Source organism: Myiozetetes cayanensis, unplaced genomic scaffold (genome assembly GCF_022539395.1).
Source record: "Myiozetetes cayanensis isolate MyiCay16 unplaced genomic scaffold, myiCay2020 scf1, whole genome shotgun sequence".
In the NCBI taxonomy this organism is placed as follows: Eukaryota; Metazoa; Chordata; class Aves; order Passeriformes; family Tyrannidae; genus Myiozetetes; species Myiozetetes cayanensis.
In genome coordinates this window covers 101421757-101436691 of record NW_026086604.1, presented here as the reverse complement: position 1 = coordinate 101436691, position 14935 = coordinate 101421757, and the positions used below count along the sequence as shown (strand labels likewise).

The window sequence follows — 14935 nt, the reverse complement described above, 5'->3', positions numbered from 1 at the left end:
CCCCTCAGCCTTGATGGGCAATTCAGCACAGCAACAAAGCAGGTCTTTCCCTTGTCTGCATTGCCTTCCCAGGCCAGCCCCTCTCTTTCATCCTTGTTTTCAGTTCAACAACTTTCCAGGCCCTCCTTGGTTGCAGCAAACTTAACAAAGCCTCTTTCAGGGCCCTAGGTAAAATCTTTCTGCCATCCCTGAAGCCTGTTGTCTTGCTCTTCCTCCAGGAAGCCTTTTGGCTGCAGTCGGCTCTGCCTCTCTGTTCTTTGCATCCCAGCATGTCCCCCTGGGTAGGTCACCTTGCATAGTTTTTGGGGCAGGGGGGACATGCCCCTGTCCCTCAAAAGCTGCTAGCGTTGAGGATGAAGCTGGCAGGGTAAGGCAGCCTGCATCCATGCTGCGGGGGGCCTGTCTTTAAACAAGGGAAAAGCAGCAGTCAGCTCTGAAACAGAGTGTCTCCCTGTCTCTCATGCAAGCAACAGGACTATCCCTGAGCAGTGATAGATGAGGAAGTCACAGACAAAAAATAATTCTCTAGTATATGTGCAACGCGAGATGAGACTACAAATCTTGTTAGGTGGTGGCAGGAAGTATCAGTCAGAAGTCAAATCACACAGGGTTGCAGATTTATGTGCGTATCGAGGCTATGCAGTCTGTCCTCAGCGTAGCCTCATAAAATGCAGTGATCTTTATGGGCACGTGCAGAGATGTAATTGGAACTGTGCAGGATGCAAACTGGATTTGAGTGATTTCTTTTGCATCCCTGCTTTAAGACATGGTGAGGTTGTTTCATTAACAAGCAGAGATAAAGAAAAAAATTCCCCTTCTTGCCCAGTTGCTGGCTTTTTTAAAAAAATTAAATAGCACAGCAAGTCATTGTTTTGGAAGGGCTACAGTTGTGAGGAGATCCCACTTCTCTGCACAAGCACATGGTGAGTATGGATGAAAGAGATAACTAAATGTATAAAAACACCTCTGGCCCAAAAAGTCCTTGAATTGCACATGGTTGACAGCTGAGAGGCTCTTCTGAGGAAATAGCACAAGTACACTGTGCTATGGACTTACCTTATTATCACTGTCCCTTAACATCTCTGTTTAGGCATGACAAAACCAGGCTATGACATGAGATGCACCTTTGATCAGACTTACCCTGGGCTACATCACTCAAAGGCTGAAGGCAGCTCCTGATATTCCACTAACAAACCAGAGAGTTGTCAGAGATGAGAATCCCTTTTTCCTCAAATCCCAAGGCAGATCTTTTTTGTCTTGCTGAATTTCAGGGAAGAGCTCACATAGCAGTGTGAGGAAGTAGGAGTTGTCTGTGATAAGGAGCCACAGAAGTAATGAATCACAGAATCAACTAGGCTGGAAAAGACCTCTGAGATCATTGAGTACAATCTCTGACCTATCACCGCCTTACCAACTAGAGTATGGCACTAAATGCCACATCCAGTCTCTTCTTAAACACTTCCAGGGACGGTGGCTCCACCTCCTCCCTGGGCAGCCCATTCCAATGCCAAATCACTCTTTCTGTGAAGAACTTCTTCCTAATGTCCAACCTAAACCTCCTCTGGTGAAGCTTAAGACCGTGTCTTCTTGTCCTGTCACCAATTGCCTGGGAGAATAGTCCGACCCCCACCTGGCTACAACCTCCTCTCAGGTAGTTGTAGAGAGTGATGAGGTCACGCCTGAGCCTCCTCTTCTCCAGACTAAACAACCCCAGCTCCCTCAACCACTCCTTATAGGGTCTATACTCCTGTCCCTTCACCAGCTTCACCCTTATTTGGACACTCTCCAACTCCTCAATATCCTTCCTAAGTTGAGGGGCCCAGGACTGGACATGGTACTCGAGGTGTGGCCTCACCAGTGCTGAGTACAGGGGCAGAATCACTTCCCTGCTCCTGCTGGCCACACTATTCCCGATACAGGGCAGGATGCCATTGGTCTTCTTGACTTCTGGGGCCCACTGCTGGCTCATTTTCAGTGGGATGTCAATCCAGGTCCTTTTCTGCCTGGCCACTGTCCAGGCACTCTGTCCCCAGCCTGTAGCAGTGCAGGGGGTTGTTGGGGTCAAAGTGCAGCACCCTACACTTAGTCTTGTTGAACCTCATCCCCTTGGATTCAACCCATCTATCCAGGCCTGCCTAGCCATCTGAGGTGTTTCACTAGGAAAACCCAAAACCCTGCACGAAGAGGCAGTGGTCCATTGCATTGGTGCAAGTACCCAGTGCTTTATGAGTACAATAACATGGTTTTCTGTTCCATGGAAAGCACTGGCATGTCTTCAGTACCCACAGGTGTCAGCTGGGCTGCATACAGAGGGAGAACTGGCAGGAGAAGCAGGAGTATTAGCCCACTGTGTGCTCAAAGCTGTTGCTGGTCGTCATGGAGCTAGGCAGGAGAAGGACTGCAGGAAGAGCAGCCTCTTGGATGTCTGTTCCTCTAATGAGTAGCTTCATGAGCAATTCTAGTTATTCAAATGCACAAGGTATGTCCTGGGCAGGCATGGGTATGCTCCACCCTAACAGGAAAGGTGTGTACAGGGTGTGTGGGGAAAGAGCCATGGGTGTGCAGCCTGTGGCACACCAACTCTTGCTCTGAAGGGGCCTAAACCTTCCTAGATCTTTTTCCCCATTATATGAACAATATTTGTACGTGCATTGATAGCATTAGTCTGACTTCTTACTATTAATTTTATGAAATCTCCTTTAAAAAATCTCCAACCAGTCAGTAGTGCTACCAGCCACTTTTGTTTTCAAACAAAACTGGATCCACATTATTCAGAAGAACAGATTCACCTGTCCCCTCACTGAAGTCACAGTACACAGAAATCTGAGAACCCTCTGCACTTCATCTCAGGCTCTTATACACAGTCTGTAGAGTTTTGGGGTTTTTTTGTTAAATGAAGATGTCAAATAATCAAAAGGAACCGCACGTGCACACACAAACAAAAACAGCCCTCATCTGGCAAGGCTCTTTTAATGTTGTACTTTTACCAAACCACAGTACATACTTCAAATAAGGCCTAACAGATTATACTCTTTATAAATTTACAAACAGTTTATTCTCCTTAAAGAGATCATATTACTTTTATCAGTCTTGTGTATTTGAATGATTTATATGTTTATTCAAGCATAACATAGCAAATGTAGCCATAAATCTTGTAGACTAAGTGTCTATAACAGGAATCTCAGATACACTATACTTTCAGATTAGGATTTTTTTTAATATACACATTTTTGTTTAAGTAGGGTAACCGTTATATCCTGGTTATGTGTCCCATGGGAAAATTGTGCTCAAGAAAGAAACCTGTGGACTAGAGTAACTGCAAACAGACAAGCTCTTGGTTCACCTGCCAGGAAATTGGGCCAGCTTTGTAGGCACATAACCCTGGGATTGGCTTTCAACCTGGTTTGGATGGAAGGGGTGAGAGGCTGCTTTCGCTTTCCCAATAGCTAACAGCCCTGGTCTTTTCCTCCACAGCAGCAGGAATGAGATCAGTAAGAAAGGACAATTGCATTTCTATCTCTAACCAACAGCCCAGGTTAATGAGAGCTGGCTGGCTGGTAGAGATCTATTACTCAGATGTGGCATACAAACAGTACTTAAAAAAAAATAAAGGGGGAGTAAAAGAAGAGAGGAAGTAAAATTACCTGCCTCAGTAGCAATTTTCACAGTCTCTTGCTGCTATGTATATGAATCTAATTCTGAGCCCTCATTTGTGTCCTACTCTCTGCTGACCCCTTTTTCTACTCACAAGGCTTACCCATGGACCAAGTGTTTCTAGCCTGCTATCTTGTCGAGCAAAGACAGAGAAATAGGAGCATCTCACTATGCTGTGAAAACACCAATAGTGTCTTGAGGACCTCACACTGATCAACATCACGGGCTGTACAAGGCAGGTGTTTCTGAAGTGTTATATGGCACTGATGGCTTCAATCCATCTCTCAAAGACTGAGAAGTTCCTGCTTGAGCCCAATGTGTCCCTGCCAGAGAACCAATGAGGAAAAAAAAAAAGACACTGGGACAAAACCCAAATCCAAACCATGCAAATTATAGTTGAATAATAAAAATCCAAATCCAAGCCTGTACCCCAAGTCTCCCTTGCAACAGAGACAGCTGATTGCTTTCTGAACTGCAGAACCAGCCATTTCTGTAGCTTCTAAATAACAAGTTTGGCAATAATTACCATGCACAAAGTAAAGGCCACTTATAAAACATCTCCATAAAAATATCTATTTATCTCTATATCTCTATTTATATATGTCAGTAAGAAGTGTCAGACTGAGCACACTCCAAGCACTCCATAATGGGAGGGGGAAATCTAATTCCCAGGAAATTCTGCAGTCTTAGTTAGGGTTGGCATCTACATGTAGGATCTAGTCAGTACAGATAATTTCCATCAGGCTTCTGTTAACCCTAGTCAAACGGGATAGCAGGGTTTCTGGGGAGCTGAAGCCTTTCAGGAACTTCTGTGCCAGAGGAACTCCCTGGACTCAGGCTGTTCAATGTGTGAACCAGTTCACTAGGACGGAAGAGAATTTATGTTCCACCTGCAAGCCAGCCCACTGGTGGGTCTTGATCCACTGAAGAGCAGAGAAAAAGAAAAGATCCTCATTGCTTGTGTATGACTGAGATTGACATGCAAAGCAGATCTATGGAAAACCAGTTCCCTGTGCTTCAGAGTTAATGGGAATCAACCGATGCCTTAGCCTTCTTTGTTCAAGTGACTCTGATTCCTTATCTTAAGCAGCTGAGGCTTCAAAAGATCAGACACAATGCAGGAGTTGCAATGGGGTGAGTGTAATATCTCAGGTTTCCCAACATAGAAACATTTTTTTCCCCTCTCCAAGATGCTGATCCTATGAAAATAAAATTATTTAATAACCATTGTCAAGAATTTTCTTGGATGTACCCATAACTGAAACCTGTAGGAGAATTGACCTGTTGACCCTTTAACACTCCAAGAGACTGAAACCAATTGAGGTTTCTAGAATGTCATTTTTTTTGGTATCCTATTTTGGATACTACCAGCGGCTTTGTATAGCTGCTACAATAGCACAAGGGAAGGGGATGGCTGAGAACTAATTCTGACATCCTGTGGCCCTAAGGAAAATAGATGCTGGCTTTTGCTTGACATTAATTTTATTATCTTGGGATATTTTATTATATCTTGGGAAAATTTGAACTAAGAAATAAAAAATAAGTATGTTTAATGGAATGAGGTGCAGCTGCCTCATTTTCAGAGTTTCTTTGCCAGACGGAGCTGTGATTTTGGAAAAATTACAAAAAGTTATAAAATAATGCTGCAGATGGCAGAAACCATCAGTATTTGTACCATCCTTGTACTTTAGGTCACTGAGTACTATAAACAGATAAAACCCAGCTGCAAATATAACAGAAGACAGGAATTAGTGCTATATAACCCTCCCACTACAATGGTCACATTTTGGGAAGGTAGGAAGGCTTCACCATGGCCAAAGCAGCAAGCACTGCTGGGAAGGAGTTTAAAGATATGAAAGGTGATAAACTTTTCAGTTAGAGGAAACACTTCTGAAGTAAAGAAAGAGATGGGGAAAAAACCTAGATTGCCAGCAAATTTCTTTCCTTGGAGTAGTGTGCAGTGAAGTTTGGAAAAAAGGAAACATTAGATGTGTACGGAGATCCTATGCCTATACCAGAACTGTGTAATGGAAAGGACTTTGCTCTGTGTTTCAAAGTGTGCAGCAAAGGGAATTTCTTTTTGTTACCTTGCCCTATTGCAGTAGTTTCTATTTCAAGGATAAAGGTCCTGTTAGTGCAAGTCACACAAGAAAAATCCACAGACAGACCTTGATTTTGTAACAGAAATAAATTACAACTAGCTGCTGATACTGTGTCCAATGCTTTATGATGGCAAACCATACATGTATTTTTAAACATTTACCCAAAGGACTTTTTTTAAGACAAAGCGGTACTGGGCTATTTGTTCAGCTTGTGAATGATTTATTGACTGTGCCAAGGTCAGGCTCCTTCAGTGACACACGCACCGTAAGCATGAGAATGTGCAGTTTAGAGAATAAACATTAGTATTCAGGGGATGGCTACTTGTCATCTAAATGATTTGTTTTCTGGATGATTCAGGAGTTTGTTGACTTACTCCAGTGACTCTATGTCTGTCTTAAATGAGAGCCTATTGATAACCTACCACCCTGAAAATGGAGTCAATGGGGGAAAACAACATGACTGGACAGGGTGCTACATTATCTCATTTAGGTTCCCTTTCCCACAGAAAGTCAGGCTAGAAGGTCTTCTGTGGTCCCTTTCAACCTGTGACATTCTTAAGATGGGGGAAAGATGACGACAGGGACAGGCAGCAACAGGACCACTTGTTGGGACTTGCAACTGTGCTCTCACCAGTAGCCTAGAGCAACTTGCTGAAGTTTCACATCTTCAGTTGTGTTCTTGCAACAGTGAGCATGTGAAAGATGGGAGAAGCTCAAATATTTTTGCCAAAAAGGCAATGAACACATGGTAATATATAACTGACTGCAGCCCTGTACCTATCCCAAATCCTTAAGTGGAAGACAAGGAATTCTTTCTGGTACAGTTTATTGTTCTGCATGCTAAATATTTCCCTCAAATGGCTTCTGCTCTAGTCTCGTTCCAGTAATTTACTTTTTTCACCTGTCAGAAAATGACATCTACCTACCTTTTCAATAAATTAGAATTTCTTAGAGCAGCTCTTTGCTAGAATCCAGAGTACCAGTTATTGAATATTATCAGTATAAATACCTCTAAATTCTAATAATTGATGTGGTGATAGTTTATCTCTGACCCTTGGAGACAGCAGAATTAATGCTATTAAATCTGAGGAATAAACCATTTGCTTTTCCTTAATACTCTGTTACATACCAAGCAAGAACATTAATCTATGGCAAAGCAAAGGGTACACACTTTTATGTTTGTTGTTTAACTCAGATGCTTTTCATTAAGGAAAAAGTAGCAGAGGGAGCACATGTAAACATTATTGGAAGTTGCTGCATTGCAGAAGAAATGGAATGCACTAAATTAGTTACTTGCTTTTATGTATATTTGCAGAGTATATCATACCCCTTTTTCATAGAACAGTTTGGCTTGTGCTTGAAAATTGCTTAACATTTCTCATGTGATATTTTAAAAATAGAAAACCACTGAGAAGAAATAATTCTCAGTGAAAGAACCACTGATACCAAAACTTTTCTTTTTTTTTTTTTTTTTTTTTTTCACATTAAATGACTTTTTAAAAAGACTCATCTAAAGAAGCTACAAATTGGCAACTTTTCTTCCTGGTTCTTAAGCTGTTGGCATAAGCAGGGTTTTGAGCACAGTGTTTCAAGATGTCTGTTAATATGTGAAAGTCAGAGTTAAAACAACTGTGTTACAGATTGCTAAATAAGTGCTTTTCCATAACTAGGTCCAAGTCTTGTCTCATTGAGGCACCATGTGTGCCTGCTACTGTAGGGCACAGTCTGAGTTTATCTTCAAAATTGCACTTAATTTCAAGAGCGAGTGATTTTGCTAGCACTGCAGACTCATGGATTTGAAGCAAGTTTGGTATCTCATCCACCCCCATTATGGCAGTCATTACCCGAGTGGTGCAGACATCATATCCTGAATAGCCTTAGGTTTTAGAGGTGCATGTGCACACCCACACACTTCTGGCTGCAGTGAGACACATGTGGTGACAGCAAGAAGCAAGGACTTGGTGCCACAGTGTTCAAGTATCACTTTACACTTGAACCTTCACCCACATCTCTTTGTTCTAGAGCTTTTCTCTATAAACGAGAAATATTCCTGTATAAAGCATGGCTCTCCTTCTAGGGGTTACAGCAGTCAGTACAAATGAACAGTCAAAATATGGTATCACATCAGGACTTTGCCACTATTATATTCCACAAAGTAAGTTAAGGTCTTGGATGGATCCAGAGATTTGGTGGGTAGTTAAGGCAATTCACACTGTAGACAGAAAAATAGCGTGGGACAAGCACAGTCCCTCTGACTCAGGTGGTTGTTGCACTGGTGCTTCTTTGCCTAGATTTCACACTCTCCCATTCAAGTGCATTTAACATAATTCTTCTATAAAATGCTTCATGTCATAAAAAGGTTTTAAAGCCCGATAAGGTAGTTTATTAAAAGGAACAGACACAAGTCTGTTGCACTGGGCATACAGTTTTTTTGTTGATTTCAATAAAAGGCTCTCATTCATAAAGGAAAGGACAGAGTTAAGGAAGACAAACAACCCACACTCAGTCACTTGTGGTATGTAACCCTTGTGAAGCTGGCAATGCCACAGGATCTGCAATAACAAATATGAGCAAGATGGATAGCAGACTGCTTGGTGCTACCTGCGAAGTGATCAGAAATGCAAAGAATGCAGAAAGGCAGTAATTTAATTTCCATCCAAACCCTGCTCTCAGACACTCAGCCCACCTCAACAAGTACAGATGTACACTCCACAACACGTAACCCTGATGCAAGAGGAACATATTACTTCAATAAATCTACCCTAGTTTTAGCACCCTCTCTTCCTATGTAGGACTGCATTCTGAAGTCCCTTTTTTCACGTAGTGTGGGTCTTTTTCAAGAGGCCTTTCCAACTTCTGTCCTTTCCAAATTGATTTCCTGGTACTAGAGAAGGCAAAAGTTCAGACATTGACCAGAATATACAAAGCATGAGGAAACACCTGTTAGGGTGATTAAAACAATTAAAAAAGTCGTTTCCCCCCCCCCCCCCGCCCCCTCATTATTTACTGATCTGGTTTCTAATAGAGCTTTAGTTAAAAGGAAAAACATTCACAGAAGATACAATGCATACAAACACGTCCTTCTTTCATTCTAATTTACATGCTGTTGCTTTTAGAAAGTAAGGGTTCTTTAATTTCTCTAGGATGGACAATGACATCTGCTTAACATAATTTAGATTTCACTTTTAAAAAATGACACCCTTTCAGAATGACCATACTTGATGGAGTGTAAAATCATTCATGTGAGAAACCATATTAAAGGCTATTGCTTGTCAAACTGAGATAGCTTCACATTTCAACAGATACCCTGAAAATTAGATGCACCTGTTATTAAAGGACACTGTTTTAATTATACTGAATTTTTATCGGTACAATAAACTTATATGTATACACCACTGCTTCAGCAGTCTTACTAAATTATTTATGATGACCATCCTTTCACATATATCATGCTACCTAGAGCATGATATTAAAATGCTGCCATACCTTTTAAGTGATAACTGCTAGAAGAGATATAAAAGGTACAGGTATCATTTAAGACACAAAAAATACAAAGCAGAAATGCTCCAGTACCAATTAAAGATACATATGCCTATTTAATACATCTGAATTTTCTATCAGTAAATATGGAATAAGTAGTGTGTGAAAGGCTTGATTCAAAACCGCCAGACTGGATTGCAGACTTCCTTTGAGGCTGGGTTGACATGGAAATAAGTTCTCCACTGTTTCAGCTCTTTGGAGCTCCATGTCTCATTACCTGGTGGTCTGCATGTGTTGTGAATGAGAATCCAAAATATTGCTTACATTATTTCACTAACACCAAGAGCCCTAATCGCCATCCCAGTCTTGCTCTCTCCACTGCTGGTGGCAGTTTTGTCATTGTTTCCTGTGGAATCAGGAGTGAACATTTTAGAAACACAACTGGGACACTTCGGTTCCCAAACCAGTACAAGAAGCTACATTTTTCTGCACAGTTCAAATAGGTGAAAGAGCTAAAAAACAGGTATTAAAAGACCAATTATTTTAATATTCTTTGGGGAACGTACAGAGTTTTATAAAAGCAGGACCCACTCTCCCCTCCAACAGATTTTCCCACTACAGGTGTGAGGACAGCACCTGTTAAACAACATGGATTTTTGGCACAAGTAAGAGTGGGTGAAAGAAACTGTGGATGTTATTTCAGCTTTCAATGATAGGCTTGCAGAGGAAGAAATCCTCAGAATAGATATAGTGCTAGCAAAATACACAGACTACTTCTCTGAGCCTGCTCCTGCTTCACTGCCAGCCTGCGGAATGTCCACTGCCTATAATTAAACATATGCCATTCTCAGAAATAAAATACAAAGCAGACAGGCAGGAATTCACCTAAAGTCACCAAATATACAGAGACCAGCTGCCTATACAGAGACCAGCTGCTAATTGATAATATAATGTCTAAGGTCCAGTTTAAGAAGAAACAAGAATTCTAATAATTAAAAGCTTCTAGAGTCATGAAAGTGACTGAATCACGAAAATAAGACAAGAGTGAAGATTACCAGCATTTTAACAGAGCACTAGTGAATTTCACATGTCAAAAAAGGAAACTTTCCAAAGGTCCATAGTGTGTCCAGTCTATGGAGAGGTACAAATGCTTGTGACTTGGTTTCAGAAATTTAAACCCTGTTTTTCTAATTTAAGACACTAATTTATAACTATTGCTTATGCAATGGTCGAAGGTTATTTTCCAGAAATTCTTGCTTTCAGGTTTGTGGAAGATTAGCTGGTAACCTTTTAGAAAATTCAGTGAATAGATGTCACAGGCCTCACTACCACAATCCAGAGACAATTGTCCCTTGCTTTGCCATGGACTTGGTTAGACATGGAGACCAAGCCATCTTTCCCTTCTAATGCCATGCTGAGGCATTTGACAAACTTGAACTATGGTTGTGAAATCTGTCTCTCCCACTTAAAACAGCAGACAATTCTAGTCTCTCAGGGTATCTAAGTCTGATCTTCCTCGCAGACATTAAATTCAGATTAGTAACTTTTTTTATCCAAACCAAATCCCAGTCTGTGCAAACTCTATTCACTTCTCTTGGTAACTTGAAGTTGCAGGCAAGGATGTTTTTCAGAGTGGACTAAAATACCACTAAAATCAAATTAAATATAAAGTAATATAGAAAAGATAATGTCTTTTCAATCCTACAAAGACATATGTCTTTTCAATCCTACGAAGACATATTGCTATGTAGTTTGCTGAATAGTGGTTCAAGGTAGATTCATGCCCTGCTGATATTCTCCAAGGAGTGAGGACTTAGCTTACACCCATGATTAAACAAGAATAAGGACTCATCTGCTTGATTACAGACAAAAGAGGGAGAGGTTAATACTGGAGGCAAGGCAAAACACTGCAGAGCACAAGAGTGACAGAGGTAGTTTTTATGCCTACCTGAAGCTCTCTGCCACATCTTACCTGAGAAACAGTAATTTTTTTTTGAAACTGGCAACTTCTTTGTATGCTAATTCCAAATTCACAAATGCAAGAAATTAATGGGTTTGATTTGCTCATATCTATGTTCAATGAATTCAGAAGAGGACTTTACCATACTTAAAACCCAAAGTATCTGGCCTTGTCTGTCTGCCAAACTGTGCTTATCAATTTCTTGTCTGGTAAGACTCCAATATTTTCTTTTTTCTTTCCCCTACATGATTTTTTCTTTTCTTTTTTTTTTTTTTTTCATTTTAAAGCATCAACCAGAATAATGGAAGTGTAGTAGATTGCACATTTAGGTGAAAAATAAACTTTCTTATACAGAAAAATGGGTTAAATCTGTGCATACTAAACTCAGCAATATTAAAGATAAAGCAAATCTAGGACTGTCACAAGCATAAAAACTTTCAAGGGAAAATTCTTGGTATTGTTTCTGTTCTTTTAACGCACGGCAATTGTCCTGCAGTGTATTCATTCTGTCATTCTGTTCCACTGCAAAACCTGCCCATTAAGGCCTTAAATTTCTTCAGACCACAGGAGAACCACTCTCCTCTACAGAGGGCAAGCTAAAGCTTTGTTATTGCCACCAAAGGATATTAGGTCTTCAGGCTGCCCCTTTGCCTTTCCTACTAGCTGCCTGCCTGCTGCTCAGGCAACACCTGCAACTTCTGTGGTCTGAGAGGAAAAATGGGATGCAATGTTGCACTTGGCCTTGCTATTCTTAAAAATGCCTTACAAAGACAGTAAAATAGTTCAGGTAAATCTCCGTGTTGAAAAGTAACTCTGCCCTGTGTGCTGTGTGTTTCTCATGTGCTCTGGTGGCAGAGTTTCCAAGCCTCCTTCGCCTCACCTTCCTGACTGTGCAAACCCTGCCAGCAGAGGCTTTCCTTGCAAAGGGACTGAAACAAGGGATTTGAGGAATAACTTGCTACTCTAGAGTTGGGAAAAAAGCATGATGTGAAGCCTGTGTGTTCAAATGCATGGACTAGACCTGTACTAATTATTCTATGACAGTCTATTAAGAAGAAACAGAAGCAAAGACCGGCTCTAATTCCCTACTACAGTGTACAGTATATGCCAAGATGCCACAGGCAGAGCCAAGTTTAACTGGTACGCTCCTCAGGTCACCAGTGCCACAGCCAAAGATACAGGAACAGATTAGGTCTACAGACTCACACAGCATCATCCTCCCTCAGAGACCAACAAAATAATAATAAAAAAAACACCTAAAGCTTCCTGTGCTTTACGGTCATCCTCTCTAGTAGTAATAGTAGTCATAATAAAAATATTTTTACACTGTTGATGACAATTGCACGCAATCCACAAAGTGCCTGGGTCAAGAAGGTGGATCCTGCCAGGGCTGACATGGGCCGATGATGTGTTGAGACACTGATGAGTAAGATTTGCATTAGTCCTCATGCCCCTGTCCCACCCCCAGCCCTGAACCCCCTGATCAACACCACTGAAATGAACGGTGTTATGGTCAAGGTGTGGGGCTGAGCGCAGTGTGTGAGAAAGTGGTCAACCATGAAGGAACACAATGCCGGGAAGAAAGGGCTGCCCCTTGCTGTCAGGACAGAACTACCCACATTTTAAACAGCTTTTAAAAAATGTAAAAAACCAGCCCCATTTCTTGTCACAAGTACCCAGAACATCTCTAAACACACAGAGAAATAGACAGGTATTACTGAAAATTTTAACCAGTGCTGAAGCTGCAAAACTGCTCTTTGTTGTAGTTGTTTGGATACAGAAGGGGCAATTTGCTGTAAATAAATATTAAAAAATATTTTTTCTTAAATGCTTGAGATATTATTTTTTTTTCTCCAGTCTCAGTGGTATTTTCCTGTCACTTGCTCCACCAGTTGTGCTGATCTTTTTACCCTATGTGTGCTCAAGCGTCCAACACAGAGTGTTCTCTCTCCACTGCAAGAGTCATCCCAGTCCCACCCTGGCCCAGCTCATATCCCACCCCAGGCCCCCTCCCCGTAGGCTTAGATAAGCCATTCCTTTTTGCTCTCGTCTATGGTCTCCGTGAAGTTGGGGTCATTGTTCATGATGGCGGCGTCGGCGCTCTCGGCTGACTCTGCCCCTTTGGCCTCGTTGGTGTGATAGGTTCCTTTGTGGCGAAACATGTAGCGGATCAGGAACACCAAGGTGCAGAGGATGGTGAAGATCACCACTGCGATGATGCCTACACACAGCAGGAAAGAAGAGATGATGCTGGTGAGACCAGCTACGGATTTTGACACAAAGAAAGGATCCCAAAACTCAGCAGTTAGGCGTCACCCAACTGCCCAGTTACTTGGTTTCCACTGCTCTGATATTTATACATAGGTTTTGTTGTATGCAAAATGTTACTCAATGAAGTCTGCTAGTGTCTTTCATCCCATAGGTGAACTTCAGCATTAATACCCACTTACAGATCTGAGCTTTTCTGACTATGAGGCAGTGGGTGCTGAGCCCTCCCAAATCAGTGGCGTGAAATGGTGATGTGTCACAGCCAGGGCAACTCTTTGAAGATGAGTCACTGATGTATACTTTCTAGTCAGTGGTTGTAAAGACCTATCGTAGTTCCTCAACATGTCCTGAAAATTGGCTTGGCTCACTTTTGTCTCACTCCGTCCACTAGGCACTGGCTCCACATAATTGCAGATGTAACTGCTTTATCATCTGTTCTACCCTTAATTGCTCTCCCTGCAATGGTCTGTATGGGGTTCAACCCTGTTATGGAGAAGTGTCATGAATGTTATGCTGCCAGGCTTAGGTGTCTATGTGATAAAACAACACTGTTTCTTTTTTGGCCAGTTTCTACAGGCATGGAAATCTTCAAGGATGAAGATATTATAAAACTGCCAGGTTAAAAAAATATTGTAATCAACCAGAATTATGTTATGTCACTTTATATTGACTGATGCATTGGACAAATAGGCTGTTCAGGTGTGGCCTGAATTTTTGTGACGAATGCAATGGTATCCTTCTGGTATTGTAAAGTTTCAAAATATTGAGGAAAATTTATAAGTAATAATCAAAATACAAATTAGAAAGGAAAAATAACATAGCAAATCAAAACTAAAGCAACTTATCTAAACCTTGATATGGAAACATAGACCCTTGAGGGGGCCACGGAAAAGAACCAAGAAATTTTATTAGTAAGTAGTACTATACTCAGTGTTTCCTTACATGGCAAAATCCACCATCGGGATATCATTTTATATGTATTTAGAACTGACTGAAAGCTAGTAGACTGATCTTTAATTTATTCTTTTTTAATATATGCCTTCAGATTTGGATGAAGTGGCAAAGTTTTCCCAGGATAGTTACAGTGCGACACTTCTACACTGTGGGACAGGACAGAGCAAACTACACGTGTGAATAAAATTAATCAAGACTCTTATTTCAGGCAGCAGCTGACCAGAATATTTTCAATGGAATACTGATTCACAGTTCCAATTCTGGTATTGCTTAATATCACCTATAACACTGAATGGGAATCTCCGGCACGTAAGTTATGGCAGAACTTGGGCCCTAAAAAAGAATGTAGGATCACGAGGGATTTTTGTCAAGGGTAGAGCAAATAGTGTTTGACATGATTTATGTTGATTCTGCTGTAGCTGGAAAAGCGTCCTTGCTATTTCATATAAATCAATTACTCTGTTAACACAAGTAACTACTACAAAGTCGCTCCCCACATGGATGGGGATATATGGAT

At 41.2% G+C, this 14935-nt stretch overlaps 1 protein-coding gene across 1 annotated transcript in view; it reads right to left on the bottom strand.

Annotated features, from left to right (window-relative positions):
* Window positions 1-2951: 2951 nt before the first annotated feature.
* Window positions 2952-14935, bottom strand: part of CNTNAP2 (contactin associated protein 2) — a 1021111-nt gene continuing 1009127 nt past the window's right edge. The window contains exon 24 of the mRNA XM_050333690.1: window positions 2952-13417. Coding sequence (XP_050189647.1) covers window positions 13218-13417 — 200 coding nt within the window. The 3' untranslated portion in view covers window positions 2952-13217. The remainder of the gene's footprint in view (window positions 13418-14935) is intronic.